Genomic DNA, 22,924 nt, shown 5'->3' on the forward strand with positions numbered 1-22,924 from the left:
TGGGGCCGGAAGGCAGCCTGGGAGCCCCTCTTGCGCTCTCCTGCTCCTGCAGCCTCTAGGCACCTGACCTACGCATCCTGCACCTGACCCCTGATATAGCCCCTTCCCCAGGGCAGCAAGGCCAGAGCCCCTGCCCACACAGAACCTGCCCACTGTCTTTCAGAGGACGACGTGTTTCTGGCCTCAGAGGAAGAGAGACAGGAGTACGTGCTCAACGACAGTGGAATCATTTTCCGAGGCGTGGAGAAACACATCCGAGCCCAAGGCTGGAACTTCGGGCAGGTCTCCAGGGGCACAGGCCTGGGACGGGGGTGGGGATGGGGGCATTGAGAAGCATGAGAGGCAGAAGTGGGGCTGGGGGCATGAGAAAAGTTAGCTCAGGAGTTCCCATCGCGGTTCAGTGGTTGATGAACCCAACTAGTGTCCATGAGGATGAGGGTTCGATCCCTGGCCTTGCTCACTGCATTAAGGATCTGGCATTGCCATGGGCTATGGTATAGGTTGCAGACACAGCTCGGATCCCGCATTGCTGTAGCTGTGGCCGTCAGCTATTGCTCTGATTTGACCCCTAGTCTGGGAACTTCCATATGCCGAGGGTACAGCCCTAAAAAGCAAAAAAAAAAAAAAAAAAAGTTCAGCCCAGAAGCCCTCTGTCTGCCCACTTCGTCCCAGGAGAGACAAGCTGAGCCAATGCATTCATCCACTGTTAGTTGTGCAATGGCCTGCCCTGGGTCCTTAGGAAGGGAAGGTGCACTGGATGTATTTGGAAACAGAACAAGTCAGCTTAGATCAGGGGCTCTCAATCTTGAGCGTGCAGGGGAACCCACGGAGGGCTGGTTAAAACATACAGGTGGCTGGGCACCAGCCCCAGAGTTGCTGATTCACTAAGTCGGAAGTGGGGCCTGAGTTTGCACCTCTAGCAAGTCCAGAGGTGCTGCTGCTGCTGGCCTGGGACCACACTCTGAGAGCCCCTGGCTTAGATAAATAGTTACAGTACAAGGTGTGAAGCTGAAGGAGGGGGCAGGTGGCTCAGAATGGTGGAGATGGGAGCAGAGGGAATTCAGAAGAGCGTGAAGGGAAACCCCACGTCAGGGATTGCGGAAGGCTTCGGGATATCGGGCTGGAACCCCCACAGTCAGGCAGGATCTGGACAGGCAGAGGGAAGGGCAGGGAGAGCGCCATGGAGGAGGGGTGTCAGGATATAGGGGAGGTTCTGCCACAGGAGCTCTGGCTGCCTGGCTCTGCGGACCCAGCCAGAAGAAGATTCCACCCAAGTCAGGAACCTCGACTGTCAGGCTGAGGAGCTGGGGATTGAAGGCATTTGGGGCTCTGGGCCTGGGCTGGGGTGATCTGCTGGAGAGTTTAGGGTCCATCTAAGGAGTAAACCCACCCATCTCAGCACCCACTTCTTATTGCCATGTGAGAAAGTAAACCCAGGGTTCCCGGACCGTCCCAATTTTCAGAGACCAGAAATCTTAATTCGTATGTGAACCCCTCCCCAGCTTTTATAGGTTGTCAATTAATCCATGACAGTGTACTTGTAAAACTCATGTGAAAAATCATCTGGGGTAGATGTGGCTCCAGAGTCACCGATTTACCGCGAACTTCCCTGTGGGTCATAGGGAGCCACTGGGGCTATTGAACAGGGTAGGGAGGTGATTAAAGCTGAGCTCCTGGTTCCTGGGTGACTCTTTGAGGAGGGGTTTCTGAGACTTGGGGGTGCACAGTGTTGTCCTCGGCCAGGGGTGGGGGCAGGGAGTAGGCAAACTTCCCTGCACAACACAAGCGACGGACGGAGGTAGGGTCTTGAGAGGCTCTGAGGCTCTGGTCTCTGAGAGCAGCCTCTCTGGGGACAGTTTGAGGAGGACATCCTGCATATCTGCCTCTCCATCCTGGACCGAAGTCCCAGTCACCAAGACGACCCAGCCACCGATGTGTCCCGCCGCCATGACCCCATCTATGTCACCAGAGCTGTCAGTGCCATGGTGAGGCGTCCCGCCATCCCTGCATGCACACTCCTTCATGGGTCCCCGGGCCATACCCTCTGCTTTTTCCCAAGTCACCTTTGTTGTAATTCTCTATTGCACCATACAAACCACCCCAAAACTCAATGGTATAAAACCGCCATTTATTATGTGGATCCTTTTGCAAATGAGGGACTTGGGCAGGGCACGGAGCGGAGGGCTCATCTCTGTTAAGAGATGCTTCAGCTGGGGGGTGTCTGAGCGTCTGAAGATGTCTGGGATGGTTTGACAGGACCACCTCTCTAGGGCCCTGGTTCCAGCAGTCGCTGTCTCCTTGGTTCTCCTCCGTGCCAGGTCTGCTGGAGCTGGCATGTCCAGGTGGCTTGCTCACTCTCATGTCTGGCCCCTGGGCCAGGCTTGTTTGAAGAACTGGGGCTGGCTGGTCATCCCTCTGTCTCACCATGAAGCCATTCCACGTGGCGAGGTTGGGCTTCCTCACAGCATGGCAGCCTCAGGGTCATCAGACAAGACAGCTGGCTTATCCCCAGACAATTATTCTAAAAAGACAAGGAGATGCTACCCAGATCCACCTTTCTATGGGAAGAGGGCTTCCTCCTCAGAAAGGAGCCAGAGGGCCTACCAGCTCTCTCAAAGGCAGGAAGGCGTTCAGCTCAATAGCTGGGTATCTGTAATTACAAAAGTTAACAAAGTTGTTTTTCACATAATTGATACTCTCAATTTCTCAAGACTTCAGAGAGATGTTGGAGCACAGAGAATCAAAAGCAGTGACCAGTCCCAACCAGCAGAGCATTACAGTCCCATGGGGTAGTGGTACAGGCTCCCAAGACAAAGTCCTAAACTGGTGGGTCACCCATTCTTGCTAATTTGCTGTGTGCATTGAGCAAGTTCCTTAACCTCTCTGAATCGGTTTTCTCATTTGAAAAAAAAAAGAAAGAAAGAAAGAAAGGAAATTAGTAGAACCTATACTGTAGACATAAAAGATTAATATAGTGTGTGGTAAGCCCTTAGAATAGAGCCTAGCACACAGCAAACATGTGACGAATGTTAACTGTCTTATAATGATTATTACCAACAGTCCTCAAAAACAGATCACTTAAAACAGGAAGTTCTCTAAAACCACATATGATTTTCAGCAATAGAGAATCCCAGTGGAAGGTAATTGAAAATGATACACAGTACCAAAAAGGAGCTATTTTAAGACAGCACAGGTTTCCAACTTTCAGACAATTGAAAAGCAAGGGGTGGCCCCAAATAACTGGGTGACCCAAAGTTGGAGATGATTTTACAATGGCGAGGTTCCTGAAGCAGGCAGCCCTGCCTGGTGGTGGACCCATGGCCTCCTCTGCCCAGGTGAACAGCAACAACGACCGGGGCGTGGTGCAAGGCCAGTGGAAGGGCAAGTACGGCGGCGGCACCAGCCCATTGCAGTGGCGTGGCAGCGTGGCCATTCTGCACAAGTGGTTCAAGGGCAGGTTCAAGCCAGTCAAATACGGCCAGTGCTGGGTCTTCGCTGGAGTCATGTGCACAGGTACCCAGGGAAAGACGGTCCTCAACCCCTAGCCAGTTCATCTTGCCTTCATTTGCATATATTTGCACAGGCATCTCCCCCTCGCAAAATCTTTATTAGTGATGGGGAAATAGAATCTGGTTAATGAAGAGAGAAATCAGATCCCTCACCAAAGTGACTTTTGGTTTTTTTTTGTTGTTGTTGTTTTTGTCTTTTTGCCTTTTTCTAAGGCCACTCCTACGGCATATGGAGGTTCCCAGGCTAGGGGTTTAATCGGAGTTGTAGCCACCGGCCTATGCCAGAGCCACAGCAATGCCAGATCTGAGCCACGTCTGCGACCTACACCACAGCTCACAGCAACACCGGAACCTTAACCCACTGAGCAAGGCCAGGGATCGAATCCACAACCTCATGGTTCCTAGTTGGCTTCGTTAACCACTGAGCCACAACGGGAACACCCAACTTTTGATGTTTTATTTTGCAGGTGTCCCACCTCTCTCTGCCTCAAGCTCATTGAGGGCTCTTGGGTGGGTCCTGCGGCCCTGGGCCCACAGCCCCCTCAGGCTATTATGGCTATTATAGGGCTATTATACAGCTTCCAAGGTCCTGCCAGCCTCAGAGCCTGTCTACTCAAATGGGTGGTGTCTCCAGAAGTCCTCTGAGAGGAGGTATCTCTGAGAGTGGAGACAAGAGTCAGCCCTGGCAAAGCAAAGACAGGGAGGGGGTGTGGCCAGACATGAGGCCAGCAGCCTGCTGGGGGAGGGCTGACCCCACCCCCCACCCCCCGCCGAGTCTGGGGTCCCAGCCTGTCCTGCAGCCTCGAGAGCTTCCTGATCTTCAGTCCTTAGGTGCCTGGGGATCGCGACCCGGATTGTGTCCAACTTTAACTCTGCCCATGACACAGACAGGAACCTGAGTGTGGATAAGTACGTGGACTCCTTCGGGCGGACGCTGGAGGACCTGACGGAAGACAGCATGTGGTGGGTCCTTGGCCACTGGGTCCCAGGGGTTCCCCGAGGCCGACCCATATCTGGAGCCCAGCTCTGCTGAGTCTGAGCCAGTTCTGGAAGGAGTGACAGGCACCCTGTGGCAGGGGTGGGGGTGGGAGGTCCTGAGCAGAGGCTCTGCTGAGCTCCAGGGGTTTACAGACATGTGACTCAGAGGTCAAGAGGGGGGCTCAAGATTTGACCACCTTGACCCCACCCCTGCTCCCTGTCCGCCCTGTGCTACATCTCAGGTGGGAAACAGGCTCCTTTGGGCAGCTCAAACAAAAACTCTTCCAGCAAAGCTTTACAAAGTTAAGCTTAATGTAATTTTTTAAAGTAGGAGATACATTTATGTATTTATGTGCTTTCATGTTCAAAAGGTTTAAAATGGGCTACAGTGGTCAGTCTCCCTCCTGCCTGTTTCCAGCCTCCCCAGCCTCCCCACCAGATGCAACACTGTAACTAATTTCTTACACTGCTTTTCAGAGAGAGGCCCTGCAGGTCCGGGGGCCCTGGCACACACAATGCCTCCAAGCTCCCTCTTTTCCCCACAAACATCAGTAATGTAATACTGTTCATCCTGCTCTACATTTAACAATTTCATATCAGTACACACTAATTTCTTATAGTGTTTAATATAGCAATAACACCATGCTAAGCGAGCACCCAGTCTATGTCAGGCCCAGTTCTAAGTGCTGTACATGCAGGCTTACCTTGTTCTACTGGGCTTCACCAATACTACAAATCTTTTTTTTTTTTTAATGAGAGTTGCAATGTTTATTTCAGGTTCTCTCTTGTTTGTTTGTTTGTTTGTTTGGGGGTTTTTCTTGTATTTTTTTTTTTCTTTTTTGCCACACAGGCAGTATGTGGGAACTCCTGGGCCAGGGATTGAACCTGCGCCACACAGCAGCAACCAGAGCCACAGCTGTGAGAACGCAGGAGCCTCAACCCGCTAGGCCATCAGAGAACTCCCACCAATACTACAAATTTTTTTAAAAATTGAAGGTTTGTGGCAATCCTGTGTTGAGCAAGTCCATCAGCACCATTTTTCCAACAGTTTTACTTTTTAATTAAGGTATGTATATTGCTTTTTTTAGACATGATGTCATTACACACTTAACAGACCACAGTGTAGTGTAAACACAACTCTTATATGCACTTGGAACCCCCCCAAAAAAAAATGCATTAAAAATCGTCTTACATCCTTGATTTGTAAAAAATGCAAAGCACCGTAAAGTGAAGCACAATAGATAAAGGTCTGCCTCGACCTAATATGAATGATATGTGCTCATCGATACAGCTGAACAAATCATTCAAAGATTCAGCCACAGCTCGTGCAGAGCAGGGCCCAGGGCCTGGCTGGCAGGAGGAGCCGTTCTGCTCACCAGAGGCCACCCTGCCCCATCCCCTCTCTGCGGCAGGAATTTCCATGTGTGGAATGAGAGCTGGTTTGCTCGGCAGGACCTGGGCTCCTCTTACAATGGCTGGCAGGTTCTGGATGCCACCCCCCAGGAGGAGAGCGAAGGTACAGGCTCAGCGGGGCGGGCCCCACACCCTCGCTGTTCCTCCCGCCGGGCCGCTCACGCACACCCGTCCTGCGCAGGCGTGTTCCGGTGCGGACCGGCCTCAGTCACTGCCATCCGGGAGGGCGACGTGCACCTGGCCCACGACGGTCCCTTTGTGTTTGCGGAGGTCAACGCGGACTACATCACCTGGCTCTGGAATGAGGATGAGAGCCGGGAGCGTGTGTACTCAGACACCAAGAAGATCGGGAGGTGCATCAGCACCAAGGCAGTGGGCAGCGACACCCGCGTGGACATCACCAGCCTCTACAAGTATCCAGAAGGTAAGGATATCAGCCTCTGCAGTGACCAGACTGCTGCAGAAGGGCAACCGCGGGCCCCCTTGGGGGACAGGCCCTGTGCCATATCAGGGGGTGGTCATGGCCCAGTTCAGCACTGCCTCCTTGCTTTGAGCCAAGTGCCTTAAGCTTATATTAAGCGGCCTCTGTTTGCCAAGTAGAAGGTTTCCCACATCTAATAATAACAATAGCGTTGGCGTTCTCCTCCTGGCTCAGTGGTAAAACCCGACTAGTATCTATGAGGATGAAGGATCGATCCCTGGCCTCGCTCGGTGGGTTAAGGATCCAGCATTGCCATGCTCTGTGGTGTAGGTCGCAGATGCAGCATAGATCCCACTTTGCTGTGGTGGTGGGGTAGGCCGGCAGCCATAGCTCTGATCTGACCCCTAGCCTGGGAACTTCCATATGCAACAGGTCCAGCCCTAAAAAGACAAAAAGAAAAAAGAAAAAAAATCCAATGGCTTTAACACTTCTATGTTCCAGGTACTATATCAGGTATGCTCATATGTGATAATAATTACTAACAAGAGTGAAGGAGTTCCCATCATGGCGCAGTGGGAACAAGTCTGACTAGAAACCATGAGGTCGCAGGTTCAATCCCTGGCCTCGCTCACTGGGTTAAGGATCTGGCGTTGCCATGAGCTGTGATGTAGGTCGAAGACGTGGCTCAGATCTGGCGTTGCTGTGGCTCTGGTGTAGGCCAGCGGCTACAGCTCCAATTAGATCCCTAGCCTGGGAACTTCTATATGCATGGTGTGGCACTAAAAAGACAAAAAAAAAAAAAAAAAGAGTGAGGGCAGTAGCTGCTACTATGTATTGAACACCTAGACTACATAGCACTAGGCCCCACTCAAAATAATAGTAATAGCAGCTCCTGTTTATCATCTGCCAAGGCCTATGCCATAGTCACTAATTTATGGTCACTGGTTTACTGAAGAACTTGTACTCTTTGGCTTAAAGGTAATGCATGTTATCTTTCTAGTAGCTGCCTCCAGCTTTAAAAATTACCTTTCTTGCTTTTTCCATTGGAACAGGTGAATGTCTACCTCTATACTTTAAAAGTTACCCTTTCCTACTAAATAACAGATCCCTTAGAAATGCCACTATCTGATACATACATTCTCTGGTTAAAACAATGTTACTCAGGTAATCAGGACTTTAAGTTCAGGAGTTCCCATTGTGGCTTAGCAGGTTAAGAACCCAACTAGTATCCATGAAGATGCAGGTTCAATCCCTGGCCTCACTCTATGCGTTAAGGATCCAGCGTGGCCGCAAGCTACAGCATGAGTCGCAGATGGGACTCAGATCCCGCATTGCTGTGGCTGTGGTGTAGGCCAGCAGCTGCAGCTCCAATTTGACCCCTGGCCTGGGAACTTCCATATGCCATGAGTGCCAGGCTCTTTTATGTGCTTTAGAAATAGAGCACCTCCTAAGTGTCAGGCATGACTCAGAGGCAGGGGAGAAAGACAAGTGCCCAGAGAACTTGGCATCTGGTGAGCCGACAGTGGGAGGACAGTACAGGGTGATCAGCACCGTGCTGGGGAGGCCAGGAGGCAGAAGAAGCACAGAGGAGGGTTCCCTAACCCAGCCAGGGAGGAGATGTCAAGAAGAGCATCCCAGAGTTCCTGTTGTGGCTCAGCGGGTTAAGAACCCAACATAGTGTCCATGAGGATGTGGGTTCGATCCCTGTCCTTGCTCAGTGGGTTAAGGATCCACCATTGCTACAAGCTGCAGCATAGGTCACAGCTGCAGCTCAGCAGCTCAGATTTGACCCCCTAACCTGGGAACTTCCATATGCACAAGTGCAGCCATTAACAACAACAACAAAGGCACACATCCCATGGGAGGGGATCCTGAAGGGAGTAAGACTTAGCCAGGAGATGAAGGATGGAGAAGGCATTCCAGGAAGACAGGACCCTATGCATCCTGATTGCAGGGTCTCTCTAAAGCAGCGCTGTTTGTCCAAACCATGGGCATCCTGTTCCATGGGTGAGATGACAGGGCCTGTCTGCTGGCTCTGTCCACTGAAGCAGGATACGTTATGGGATAGAGCACACATATCAGAGCCCCTGGGGGTGATGTGCTTTGGCCCTACCCCTGAGTTAGCCTGGATACTGAACAAAAAGGGAGCCAGCCTTCCAAGCAAAGGAATGTGTGTGTGCAGAAACACACTGGCTTCCTGCAACAGGCTTCAGGTAGGGTGGAGGAAGGCAGACTCCCCCACTGATATTCAGCCAGAGGGACTGAATGTGGGGGCAAGATTTTTGAGGCTGGTGCCAGGGGCCACCAGGAGAGCCAGGTGGGCAATTCAGCTGTCTGCCTCTGGGCCTTCATGTTAGCTTCCAAGGGTTGCCATAACAAATTACCACCAATGTAGCAGCTTAAAACACCAGAAAGTTATTCTCTTATAGTTCTGGAGGCTGAAAGTCCAAAATCAATACTCTATTTTGATACTCTCTAGAGCTCTAGGGGAGAATGCGTCCTTGATGCTACCAGCTTCTGGGGGGGGGGGGGGGGGCTGCATTCTTTGGCTTGCAGCTTCATCACTCCAGCCTCTGCCTACATCTCCACACAGCCTTCTTTCCTCCTGTGTGTCTCAAATCGCCATCACCTTCCTCTTAAAATGATACCGATCGTTGGATTTTGGTCCTCCTTGAAATCCAGGTTGATCTCATCCCAGAATCCTTAATTGCATCAACAAAGACCCTATTTCCAAATAAGGTTATATTCATAGGCACCAGGGGTTAGGACTTGGACATATCATTTAGAGGGACACTCTCCTGCCCACTACAGCCTGTTGCCGGGTGGGAGATGGAGCACCTGCTGCTCAGGACCTGGCCAGCCAGGCAGGCAGAGGACAGCATGTCCAGTGGCTGTGGGCTGGACCTGAGAGGCTGATCCACAGACCCAGAGACCAGCCCCCAGAACTCCGCTCCCACCCTCTCTGTCTCCCTGTCTGTTACTCTGCTGTCCATCTCTTGTTCCACTTCTCCCTTCCTCTTGCATTTAGTGGGTACCCTCAAGTGCCAGGTAGGAGAGTGGACAAATGGACAGGAGAGCAGGCAATCACAGCACACTGGGATGCTGTCTGCCTGCCAAGGTGCAGAATGGCCAAGGGACCAGCGGAGAGGAAGGCACTGCTGTTCAGGTAACAGCAAGAGTGAAAGCGCCCCTGGAGGCTCTTTTATACTGAAAGGACATTGCACTGGATGCTTTCCCTGCCTGGGACAGGCCTGCTGACTTTACCCCAAGGCTTTGTCTGGCTAGGACCCTACTGGTTTCCCTCTGAGTACATACCACAATTTAATATTTGGTTGAATCTTTATTGTCTCCCCACCAACTATACTGTGTGGCTGGAAACCTGTTTTGTCTACTGCTGTATCTCCAGTTCCTATTGCAGCACAGTGGGTGTTCAGTACAGATTTGTGGAATAAGCGAAGGCAGGCTGATAGCACATAAAGGGCTTCGAATGCATAAGGACTTTGATCTGCATGTAGGAAGGCCTTGCTTTATTGCTTGTAGGACTGGCCTGTGTTACAAGATTCACAAGGCACATTTTCACATTTCTCTGCATGAACATGTATTTATAGAACATCTACTGTGTGCCAGGCATCCAGAAAGCAAAACATGTATGACCCCTGCTTTTAAAGGAGCTAACGTCTTGAGTTTCTGTTGTGGCTCAGCAGGTTAAGAACCCAGCTAGAATCCATAAGCATTCAGGCTTAATCCCTGGCCTCCCTCAGTGAGTTAAAGGATCCAGCATTGCCGTGAGCTGTGGTGTAGGTCGCAGACACGGCTTAGATCCTGCATTGCTGTGGCTGAGGTATAGGCTGCCAGCCGCAGCTCCTCAACCGCTAGCCCAGAAACTTCTACATGCCACAGGTGCAGCCCTTAAAAAAATAGTTTTAAAAAAAATTAAATAAAGGAACTAACATTCTAGTGGGGCAGGTAGACGTAAAGAAAAAGTAAAATAAATAGCATCTCAGATGGTGATAAGTATTCTGGAGGAAAATAAAGCAGGGAATGAGTTTAGGAACAGATTGGGAGGAAGTGAGAATTGTCGTTTAAAATCAGGTGCTCACTAACAGCTAACTATAGAAGACCCACCCCGTAGCAGCAGAATACACTTTCTTGGCAAGTACAAATAGAACATAATCCAGGACTGACCATATGTTCATTTGTAAAACCCGCCTCAGTAAATTTTAAAGAATTAAAATCATACAAAGTGTATTCTCTGATCACAATGGAATAAAACTAAAAGTCAAAATCAGAAGGGTCGGGAGTTCCCGTCGTGGTGACAAACCAACTAGTATCCCGGAGGATGTGTGTTCAGTCCCTGGCCTTGCTCAGTGGGTTGGGGGTCCGGCATGAGCTGTGGTGCAGGTCAAGGATGCAGCTTGGATCCTGTGTTGCTGTGGCTGTGCTGTAGGTTGCCGGTTGCAGCTCCAATTCGACCCCTAGCCTGGGAACTTCCATGTGCCACTGGTACAGCCCTAAAAAGACAAAAAAGAAAAAGAAAAAAAAATCCAGTGTAATTTGGAGAATTCACAGTTATGTGGAAATTCAGCAATACATACACCTAAATAATCATTGGGTCAAAGAAGAAATCACAAGTGAGATTAGATGATATGTTAAGATGAAAGAAAATGAAAATACAACGTGCCAAAATTTATGGGGGGAGGTTGGAGTTCCCTGGTGGCCTAGTGGGCTAAGGATCTGGCATTGTCATTGCTGTGGCTCAGGTCACTGCTTGTGGCATGGGTTCGATTCCTGGCCCAGGGAATTTCTGCATGCCACTGACATGGCCAAAAGAAAAAAAAAAAATATGGGGTGAAGTAAAGCGGTACCTAGAGAGAATTTTATAGCTGTAAATACTTACATTAAAGAAGCAGGATCTTGGAGTTCCTGTCTGATGCAGCAGTTAACAAGTATCCATGAGGATGCGAGTAGTTAACTAGTATCCATGAGGACACAAGTTCAATCCCTGGTCTCGCTCAGTGGGTTAAGCATCCAGCGTTGCCGTGAGCTGTGGTGTAAGTCCCAGATGTAGCTCAGATCCCACATTGCTGTGGCTGTGGTGTAGGCCGGCGGCTACAGCTCTGATTAGACCCCTAGCTTGGGAACCTCCATACGCCTCGGGTGCAGCCCTAAAATGACAAAAGACAAAAAAAAAAAAAAAAGAAGGATTTCAAGTAAGTAACCTAACCTTCCACCTTAAGAAACTAGAAAAAGAGCAAATTAAACCCAAAGGAAGTAGAAAGAGGAAATAAGAAAGATTAGAGTGGAAGTAAATTGAAAACAATGGAGAAAATCAACCAAATCAAAAGTTGATTTTTTGAAAACAGCAACAAAACTGACAACTCTTCAGCTAGACTGAAAGAAGGCTCAAATTACTAAGGTCAGAGAGGCCATTACTACCAGCCTTAACGAAAAAAATTGTAAGAGGTGTCTTTGTCTCCAGTTCCTGGACACAGCCCCTAAAACCCTTGAATCTCTGGAGTGTAAGTGTCTTTTTTTATGGTAATGAGATGAGTGGTGGCTGGGGGTCCCAGACAGCTCAGGATGGGGACTGGTTATCAGAAAGACCCAACCATGATTGGAAGATTAGAATTTTCCACTTCTCCAGCCTCTGGGGATGGGAGAGGGATGGGAGATTGAGTTAAAAACCAGTGGCCAATAATTTAATCAACCTTGCCTATATAATGAAACCTCCATAAAAACCCCTAAACATGGGTGCAGAGAGCTGCCAGGGTGGCAAACATCTCCAAATGCTGGGAAGGTTGACCTCCCAAACCCAGCATGGAAGCTCCATGCTACCCTCCACCTTTTCCTATGTGTCTCTCCTATCTGGTTATTCCTGAGTTATATCCTTAAATATAAACTGGTAATAATAAGTAAACTGTTTTCCTGACTTCCATGAACTGTTCTAGAAAATTATTGACCCTGAGGCCAGGATGGTCATGGTAACCCCCAATGTGAAACCAAGTCAAGCAGAAGTACAGGTAACTGGGGCGCCCAGTACTTTGGTGGATTGGTGCCCAAAGTGAGGGCAGTCTTGGACTGAACCTTGAAACCTGTGGAATCTGACACTAAATCCAGGTAGTTAGTGTCTGGATTAAGTTGATGTGCAGGACACCCGTTGGTGAGCAGAGAATTGGAGATATGGCTGATGTGGGGAAATGCCCACATATTTGGGGTCAGAAGAGTTGTGAATAAAACTGTTCATGAGGAGATGCTATGAACAGCTGTTTACCAACATACCAACATATCAAATAAAAGACAAATTCCTCGAAGAATTAGAAAATCTGGGAGTTCCCTTCATGGTGCAGTGGTTAACAAATCCGACTAGGAACCATGAGGTTTGGGGTTCGATCCCTGGCCTCACTCAGTGGGTTAAGGATCCAGCATTGCTGTGAGTGGTGGTGTAGGTCGCAGACATGGCTTGGATCCTGCGTTGCTGTGGCTGTGGGGTAGGCCTGCGGCTACAGCTCCAATTAGACTCCTAGCCTAGGAGCCTCCACATGCCATGAGTGCGGCCCAAGAAAAGACAAAAACAAACCTATTAGAATTAGAAAATCTGAATAGATTAATAAGAGATTGAAGTAGTAACTAAAAACTACCCACAAAGAACCAGACCCTTGTAATGTCACAGGTGAATTCTATCAAACATTAAAGGAAGAATTAATACCAAGTCTTCACAAACTTACCCCAAAAATATAGAAGAGGAAGTAACATTTCCCAGTTTGTTCTGAGGTTAGTATTATTCTGATACCAAAACCAGGTGATGGCATCACAAGAAGAGAAAACTAGATAGCAGGATCCCTCATGAACACAGGAGAAAAAAATGTCCACAAAAATACTGAAAACTGAATTCAGCAACATAGAAAATGGAAAATATGCCATGAGTAAGTGGATTTATCACCGGAATGGAAGATGGGTTTAACATGGAAAATTAATTAATACAATACTCCATATCAATAGGGGAAGAAAAGGACAAAAACCACAGGATCATCTCAATAGATACAGAAAAGGTATTTAGCAAAATCCAACATTCCTTCATGATAAAAATGCTTCGTCAACAAACTAAGGATGGAAGTGTACTTCTTGAGTGTGATAAAAGTCTTCTATATGAAAATGAAGTTAACATCAAACTTAATGGTAAAAGATTGAATGGTTTCCCCCTAAGATCAGGAAAAGGCAAGGATGTTCACCCCTCCTGTTTTGATTCAACATTGTGATGGAAGTGTTAGCCAAGGAAGTTAGGCAAGAAAAAAAAAAATAGAGATATTGGGAAAACTGGATATCCACATAGAGAAGAATGAAGTTGGACCCTTCCCTTACACCATACACAAAAATTAGCTCAAACTGGATCAAAGACCTAAATGTAAGACCTAAAACTCTAAAACTCATAAAAAGAAACATAGACTCAAAGCTTCATGGCATTGGATTTGGCAGTGATTTCTTGGATATGACACCAAAGGCACAGGCAACAAAAGACAAATTGGATTTTCTCAAAGTGTAAAACTTTTGTGACATTATCTATAGAATAAAAAGGCAACCTGTTGAATGGGAGGAAATACTTTCAAATCACACATCTGCAAAGAGGTTACTATCCAGAATATATAGAGAACTCTAAACAACAACAACAAAACGATACAACCAAAAACAATGGACAAATGACTCGAAGTGCCATTTCACTAAAGACGGTATACACGTGGCCAATAAGAATGTGAAAAGATGCTCACGTCACTGAGCATTATGGAAATGAAAATGAAAACCACAAAGAGGTACCACCTCATACCCATTAGGGTGGCTACTATCAAAAAAAGAAAGGGAGGGAAGGAAGAAGACAGTAAGAAAAGAAAAGAGCAAGTGTTGGTGAGGATGTGGAGAGATCAGAACACGTGTACACTGTTGCTGGGAATTATAAATGGTACAGCCACTGTGGAAAACAGCATGGTAGTTCCTCATAATATTAAAAATGTAATTATTAGATGATCCACCAATTCCACTTTTGGATATAGACCTGAAGAGATATTACATCCATGTTCATAGCGGCATTATTTACAGTAGGTAAAAACATATGGAAGTAATGCAGGTGTCCATGGACGGATGAATGGATAAACAAAATGTAGTAGATACATACAATGGAGGACCACTCAGGCTTAAGAAGGAAAGAAATTCTGGAGTTCCCATCGTGGCTCAGCAGTTAGTGAACCCGACTGGCATCCATGAGGATTCGGGTTTGATCCCTGGCTTTAGGTTAAGGATCCGGTGTGGCTGTGGCGTAGGCCAGTGGCTACAGCTCCAATGGGACCCCTAGCCTGGGAACCTCCACATGCTGCGAGTGTGGCTCTAAAAAGATAAAAAGACCAAAAAAAAAAAAAAGGAAAGACATTCTGACACATGCTACCATGTGGATGAAGCTTGAAGATATGATGTTAAGTGAAATAAGCCAGTCCCACAAGGGCAAATACCATACAGTCCCACTTATATGAGGCACCTAGGATAGTCACATTCATGAAGACAGGAAGTTGAATGGTGGATGCCAGTGGTTGGGAGAGGCAGGAATGGAACATTTAAAGGATGCAGAGTTTCAGTTCTGCAAGGTGAAAGGAGTTCCGGAAATGGATGGCGGTGAAGATAATCCAACAGGAATGTACCTGATGCCACTGACGTGCACACTTAAAAGTGGTCAGGCTGGTAAATTTTACATTGTGTATATTTTGTCACAATCTAAAAACTATAAAAATAAAGAAGGAAAAAAGAAAAGAAAAGAAAAGAAGGATAAAAGGAAGAAAGGGAGGGAGGGAAGGAGAGCAAATAAAGAAATAGAAGAGTTTGCAAATTGGAAAGGAGATAAAACTATCTCTATTTGCACACGTTAAGATCCTGTATGCATTAAAATCCTAAGGAACTCACCAAATGTTATTAGAGCCAAAAAACAAGTTCAGAAAAACTGTGGAACACGAGAGCAGTTTTTAAAAATTAATTGTATTTCAGGACACTAGCGATGTGTAATCTGAACATGAAATTAAGAAAACAAATCCATCTATAATAACATCAAAAAGAATAAAATACTTGGGAATAAATTTAACAAAAGAAGAGCAAGTCTAGTACGGTGAAAAATACAAAACATTTTCGAAGATTACAGACTCAAATGGAAAGACATCCCATTTTCAGGGATTGAAGGACTTTATGTTTGTAAGATGACTATTCTCCCAGTTGACCTACAGACTCCATGAAATCCCTCTCAAAGTTCTGGCTGAGTTTTCTTCCAAAATTGACAAACTGTTCCTAGAATTCACTTAGAAATTCGAGAAACTCACAATAGCCAAAATAATCTTGGAAAAGAACAAAGTTGGAGGGCTCAAACTTCCCAAATTCAAAACTTACTATACACATACAATAACCCAGATACTGTGATACTAGCATAAAAATGGACATATCGGTCAATGGAATAGAACCAGGAGTCCAGAAATAAACACTTAAAATTATGCTCAATTGATCTTGACAAGGGTGCCAAGACAATTCAGGGAGGAAAGAACAAGAATAGTCTTTTCAACAGATGGTGCTGGGACCACTGATTATCCAGAAGCATAAGAATAAAATGGGCCTCCTACATCTCACCACACACAAAAAATTAACACAAATGGATCACTGACCCATATCTAAAAGCTAAAATTACAAGCTTTTAGACAAAAACAGGAGTTAGTTTTCATGAGCTTGAGTGAAGCAGAGTCTTTTCAGATATGACATCAAGTGGACAAGTGACAATAGGAAAAATTGACAAATTGGATGTCATCAAAATTAAAAACTTAGGGACTTCCCACTGTGGCACAGTGGGTTCATGATCCATCTGGTCTCTGTGGAGGTGCTGGTTTGTGGCGTACGTCACAGCTCCAGCTCGGATTTGATCCCTGGCCCCAGAATTTCAATATGCTACAGGAGCAGCCAAGAAAGAAAAAAGAAAGAAAAAAAACTTGTACTACAAATGATGCCATCAGGAAAGCAGAAAAATAGCCCACAGAACAGAAAATACTTTCAAATCATGTGTCTAATTAGGGACACATAAAGAATTCTTCTAGCTCAATAATAAAAAGATAATTAATCCAATTTTAAAGTGGGCAAAGAGAGTTCCCATCATGGCTCAGTGGTTAACGAATCCGACTAGCATCCATGAGGTTGTGGGTTCGATCCTTGGCCTTGCTCAGAGCGTTAAGGATCCGGTGTTGCCATGAGCTGTGGTGTAGGCTGCAGATGCGGCTCGGGTCCCGCGTTGCTGTGGCTCTGGCGTAGGCCAGCAGCTACAGCTCTGATTCGACCCCTAGCTTGGGAACCTCCATATGCTGCGGGAAGCGGCCCTAGAAAAAGGCAAAAATAAATAAATAAATAAATAAATAAATAAAGTGGGCAAAGGATTTGAGTAGACTTTTCTCCAAGGACCATATATGAAGGACCAATAAACATATGAAAAGATGTTGATCATTAATCATTAGGAAAATGCAAATTCAAAATCACAGCGTACTACTCCACATCCACCAGGACTGCTATAATCAAAAAAAAGACAATAAGAGTTGGTGAGATTGTGGAATTATTGAAACACTCATGCATTGCTAGTGAGAATGTAAAATGGTACAAGCACTTTGGAAAACAGTTTGACAGTTCCTCTCAACGTTAAACACAGGGTTACCATATACACCCAAGAGAAATGAAGACAAACATCCACCCAAAATCTTGTACATGGACATTCATAGCAATATTATTCAAAGTATCTAGAGTGGAACAACCCTAACATCCACCAGTGGATAAATAAAATGTGGTCTGTCCATACAATGGAATAGTATTCAGCAATAAAAATAAATCAAGGGAGTTCCGGTTGTGGCCTAGCAGATTATAACTTGACTAGTATCCAGGATGCAGGTTCGATCCCTGGCCTCGCTCAGTGGGTTAAGGATCTGGCATTGCTGTGAGCTAGGATGTAGGTTGCAGACTCAGCTGGGATCCAGTGTTGCTGTGGCTGTGGTGTCAGCTAGCAGCTGTAACTCTGATTCGACCCCTAGCCTAGGAACTTCCCTATGCTGCAAGCGTGGCTCTAAAAAGCAAAAAAATAAAAAATAAATAGAAATCAAGTACTGATGTATGCTACAACACAGATGAACCTTAAAGCTGTTATGTTAAGTGAAAAAAAGAGCCAGTCACAAAAGACCACATCTTGAATGATTCCCTTTTTTGAAATGCCCGGAATAGGCAATTTAGAAATTCATGTAGTAGTTGCCTAGGGCTGGGGTTGGGGCAGGGAGGGATGGGAAGTGACTATTGATGGTGACAAGGATTCTTTTGGGATGACAGACGTTGTTTTGAAATTAGATTGTGGTGATGGGTGCATGACTCTGTGAATATACTAAAAACATTGACGTAGTCTTTAAAAGGGTGAATTGTATGTGGAATTAATGTATATCTGAATAAAGCTGTTTTAAAAAATCAGATGTCCAGGAGTTCCCATTGTGGCTTAGCACGTTACAAACCCAACTAGTATCCATGAGAATGTGGGTTCGATCCCTGGCCTCACTCGTGGGTTAAGGATCTGGCCTTGCTGCAGCTTTGGTGTAGTTCACATATGCGACTCGGATTCCACGTTGCTGTGGCTATGGCATAAACCAGCAGCTGTAGCTCCAATTGGACTCATAGCCTGGGAACTTCCATAAGCCATGGGAGCAGCCCTAAAAAGCAAAAAAATAAATTAAAAATAAAATAAAATAAAAGATCAGATGGTCAGAGAAAGCCTTTCTGAGAAAGTGACATTAGATTATTGGGGCAGGAAAATGAAACATTTTCATAGTAAAAATATGAGTACATTATAAAGTGAAAAATTCACTTGCATTTTAATGACACATGACATGTTAAAGACCCAAAGATTCTTTAACTCCCAAGAATTCCCACGGTAGCTTAGCAGGTTAAGAACCCAAGGTAGTGTCCGTGAGGATGTGGGTTCAATTCCTGGCCTCATGGGTTTGATTCCATATGCCGCAAGTGCAGCCATTAAAAACCAAAAAAGCTTTAGATCTGTGTGGTCCTTCAAGCCAAGGCCACACAGTAGTGAGGTCCCTGGGAAGACCGTCCGGGAGGAACCCGTGTGGGAGATGGCTCAGCCCAGGTTTCAAGGGGGTGAAGTGGAACCATCGGAGTTGGATCTGGGAAAGATCAGAGAGGAAAAAGGACTGGAGTGGGCGTGGAACCCACGTTGCCAGGAAGGGAGGGGACATTCTGCACCTCTTGGCCCCACGTCATGGGTGGGAAACTGAGATTTGGGGGGACTAGGTAATGATACTAGTAGTGAAAGGCCACAGTCATCTGGTGGCAAGTTGACTTGATGGTGAGACCATTTATATGGTAGCCTGAGGGGAAAAGAATGATGGGAGAAGGGGGAAGATTCCAGATCAGTGAGGATGTTTGGCTGAACCTGTTGACTTTTCAGTTATGGGCCATAAGCGTGACAGTACCGGTTTCCGGTGTGTACACTGAGTGAACGCTGGAACCCTTTGCTGGGTGAAGCACTGGGTGATCAGTGGAGCTGTTTGCTGAAATGGGGAATTCTGGGCAGAAGATGGCATGTTTGGTTGGACATGAGGCACCTGTGGGACGTGCTGGGGGTGGAGGTGGGGGATGTCCAAGGATCAAAAAGAGAGAGAGCAAGAGAGAGAGGGGTGCGCTAGCAACAGGGAAAGTCAGGGATCGGGGGTCCTAAACTCGCATGTGTTCAGGAGCCTTGCAGATGATGGCATCCCCACCCCATGAGTGCAGCCAGCCGGTGGGCGAATTACAGGTGGAGACCATGAAGAACCAGCAAGTACATTCTCAGCCGGAGCGAGCACCCCTTACTCAGCTTTAGACCCTTCCTGCCGTGTACAGTGTACAGAGTGCAAGGGGAACAGGGTTGAGAATGTGGAAATTGGAGCCAGACTGCCTAGGTTTTCATTCCAGCGCTGTTACAAGTTGCTTTACTTCTCTGTGCCTTGAGTTCCTTATCTATAAAATAGGGATGATAACAGTACCTTCTTTCTAGGGGGGATAAATATATAGCACCTAGATGCAGTGCCTGGCAAAAGTCTACACAAGTGTTAGCTCTCATTATCTTACGAGATTTCAGAAGCAGCTGGCGAAGGAGCTACAAATCTATATTGTCATGTGAATTGTTCCGATCTGAAGTTGTTGACAATTGAGTAAAAAATTATTTAAGAAGTTCCATTTGTGGCTCAGTGGGTTAAGCATCCCACATTGTCTCTATGAAGATGCAGGTTCAATCCCTGGCCTTGCCCAGTGGGTTAAGGATCCCACATTGCTATGGCTGTGGTGTAGGCCTCAGCTGTCACTCCGATTCAACCCCAGGAACTTCCATATGCCTCAAGTGCAGCCATAAAAAGAAAAAACAAAAAAGAAAAGGAAAAAAAAAAGGAAAATGATTAAATTGTCTCAGAACCAAATACAACACATATGGCTGAGGTCTGCTTATGGATCTTGGGCTGCCAGTTGGAGACCTCCAACAGCTCTGGTACCTGAAACTGGGGGTGGCTGGGGGTTTTGCCTGGAGAAGAGGATTAATGAGAAGGGGCTGAAGGAGAGGGTGCCTGCCTTATGATGTCCACTGCCCCACAGGGTCCCGGAAGGAGAGGCAGGTGTACAGCAAAGCTGTGAAGAAGCTGTTTGGTGTGGAAGCCTCTGGAAGGAGGGCCCGGGTCCGCAGGGCAGGAGGCCGTGGTCTCCGGTGTGATGACCTCCTGAAGCCTGCCACCAAGCCCAGCATCGCAGGCAAGTTCAAGGTGCTGGAGCCGCCCCTGCTGGGCCACGATCTGAGGCTGGCCCTGTGCTTGGCCAACCTCACCTCCAGAAGCCAGCGAGTCCACGTGAACCTGAGTGGAGCCACCATCCTTTACACCCGCAGGCCGGTGGCAGAGATCCTGCACGAATCCCACGCAGTGAAGCTGGGGCCGGAAGAAGGTAAGGACGGTAGGAACGCCACCGCTGGGTGGGACCTGGTCGGCCCAGCCCCTTTTCCAGGAAGGTTAGAGGCAGGGTAGCAGAGAGGACTTCTCAGCATCCCACGTTTATTTGAGGAGAGAAGGAGATATTTCTGAGCATTTGTTCTTGTCCCCACTTAGGAAGGAGAGAGCTGAGGCTCAGAGGGGCTAAATAATGAGAATAGTGGAAAAAAAAAAAAAAAAGTCCACAATCATCTGGTGGCAAACGTCCTGGTCAGGTGATTCCCACTTAGTATGAATAGTTATACACGAAATAAATACCTGCCGGGAGCATTTTGTAATATGTAGAGTATACCTTGTGTGACCTTTTCTAAAATCCAACAAATTCTGGAGCCCATTTGGCTCCAGGTGTTCCGTATGAGAGGCGTGGACCAGTAAGAGGTGCTTATTAAGTGTCTACATGTTGGAGTTCCCATCACAGCGCAGTGGTTAACGAATCCGAATAGGAACCATGAGATTGCGGGTTTGATCCCTGGCCTTGCTCAGTGGGTTAAGGATCCAGTGTTGCCCGTGAGCTGTGGTGTAGGTTGCAGACACGGCTCGGATCTGGCATTGCTGTGGCTCTGGCAAAGGCTGGCGGCTACAGCTCCCATTCGACCCCTAGCCTGGGAACCTCCATGTGCCTCGGGAGCAGCCCAAGAAATGGCAAAAAGACAAAAAAAAACCGTGTCTACATGTGCCAGCCTCTGTCCTGAGAATTCCACAGACAACAGCCACAGCTCTACAACCACTCCGCTTCCCCCTCCTCCCCCACTTCCCTCCCCTCCCCCTCTCTTTCCCTCCTCCCCCTCCGCTCCCCTCCCCCCCCACCTCCAAGTACATTCTGAAGGCAAAGGTTTCTGTTAAACAAAGCAATTGTTCCTCTGAACCAGTTTCTGCTAAGTGAAGCTTGTGTGTTTTGACAAGGTGTGAAAATACGTGGAGGTGTCACATGTTTTTTGCTTTTTTGTCCTTTATTTTTCACAACATCGAAATCACAAAATAACTTTTCACAAGGAGATATTCATTAACATACACATTCTCCTGGCTTTTTTTCATATTAAAAGTAATACATATTCATTAAAGAGTTTCACAGCACAAGAGAAAGATCACCTATGATCCTGCCACCCACCTACAAATTAACATGTTTTTCCTCCAAACCTTTATTAATACCTGTTGCTTTTTGAAAAACAGTTCTAATTATATCGCCAACACTCATTAGTGCCCTGCTCTTTACACATTACATCGTAGTTTAAATATTTTTATATGCTCTTCATTCACATCTTTTTTTTTTTTTTGGTCTTTTTGTCTTTTTTAGGGATGCTCTTGTGGCATATGGAGGTTCCCAGGCTAGGGGTCTACTCGGAGCTGCAGCCGCCAGCCTACACCACAGCCACAGCAACACGGGATCCGAGCCATGTCTGTGACCTACACCACAGCTCACGGCAACACGGGATCCCCAACCCACTGAGCGAGGTCAGGGATCGAACCGCATCTTCATGGATGGTAGTCAGTTCGTGAACCGCTGAGCCACGACCAGAACTCCCATTCACATCATTTTAATGGATGTATAATCTCTAAATAAATATACGGTGATTTATTTTATCTCTTCCCTTCTTTTGGATAATTGTCAGCTGTTGAATCTTGGTGGTGGAAAAAAATTTCCCTTTATTGATCTAGATTTTGGACTGTTAGAATAGATTCCGGAAAAAATGGAATTACTGAGCCAATGGTATAACTATTAAATATATAATTTTGTAAAGTAATGGACTTTTTTTTTTTTTTTAGCAGTTTTGGTGTCAGAAAAAAACGAGCAATGAGTTCAAAGAGTTCCCACGTTCCATCTTCCCTTATTACTCTCTTGAATTAGTGTGGTACATTTGTTACAGTTGCTGAGCACCTTATTATTATTAACTCAAGTCTGTAGTCTACATTAGGGTTCCCTCTGTATTGCACATTCTGTGGGTGTTGACAAATGTATGATGTTATGTATCTACCATTAGAGTATCACACGGAATAATTTCATTGCCGTAAAATTCTCTGTTCTTCACCTATTCATTCTCCCTCCCTCTCCTCAAACCCCTGGCAATCAGTGATCTTTCTACTGTCGCCTCAGTTTCGCCTTTCCCTAGGTGTCATGTAGTTGAAATCGTCCAGAATGCAGCCTTTTCAGATGGGCTTCTTTCACTTAGAAATACACATTTAACATTTCTCCATAGTTTTTTCCTAACTTGATAGCTCCTTTCTTGTTATCACGGAAAATATTCCTTTACATGGATGTATCAGAGTTGATTGATCCATTCACCTACTGAAGAATATCTTGGTTACGTCCAAGTTTGGACAGTTATGAATCAAGTTGCAATAAATATCCATGTGCAGGTTTTGCGTGAACATGAGTTTTCAGTTTATATGGGTAAGTACTGAGGAGTATGATTGCTGATGGTATAATAATGTGTTCAGTTATCTAAGAAACTACCAAAGTATCTTCCAAAGTGGCTATAGCATTTTGTATTCTCACCATAAATGAATGAGAATTCCTGTTCCTCTATATTCTCTCCAACATTTGA

The 22,924-nt window shown here is 46.5% G+C and overlaps 1 protein-coding gene across 1 annotated transcript in view; it reads left to right on the forward strand.

Moving 5' to 3' along the window:
* The window catches only part of TGM6 (transglutaminase 6), a 49,639-nt gene that overhangs the window by 17,781 nt on the left and 8,934 nt on the right, over positions 1–22,924 (forward strand). The window contains exons 4-10 of the mRNA XM_047770349.1: positions 164–282; positions 1,857–1,985; positions 3,336–3,513; positions 4,334–4,472; positions 5,900–6,003; positions 6,082–6,324; positions 19,996–20,337. Coding sequence (XP_047626305.1) covers positions 164–282; positions 1,857–1,985; positions 3,336–3,513; positions 4,334–4,472; positions 5,900–6,003; positions 6,082–6,324; positions 19,996–20,337 — 1,254 coding nt within the window. The remainder of the gene's footprint in view (positions 1–163; positions 283–1,856; positions 1,986–3,335; positions 3,514–4,333; positions 4,473–5,899; positions 6,004–6,081; positions 6,325–19,995; positions 20,338–22,924) is intronic.

Source organism: Phacochoerus africanus, chromosome 3 (assembly GCF_016906955.1).
Source record: "Phacochoerus africanus isolate WHEZ1 chromosome 3, ROS_Pafr_v1, whole genome shotgun sequence".
Classification (NCBI taxonomy): domain Eukaryota; kingdom Metazoa; phylum Chordata; class Mammalia; order Artiodactyla; family Suidae; genus Phacochoerus; species Phacochoerus africanus.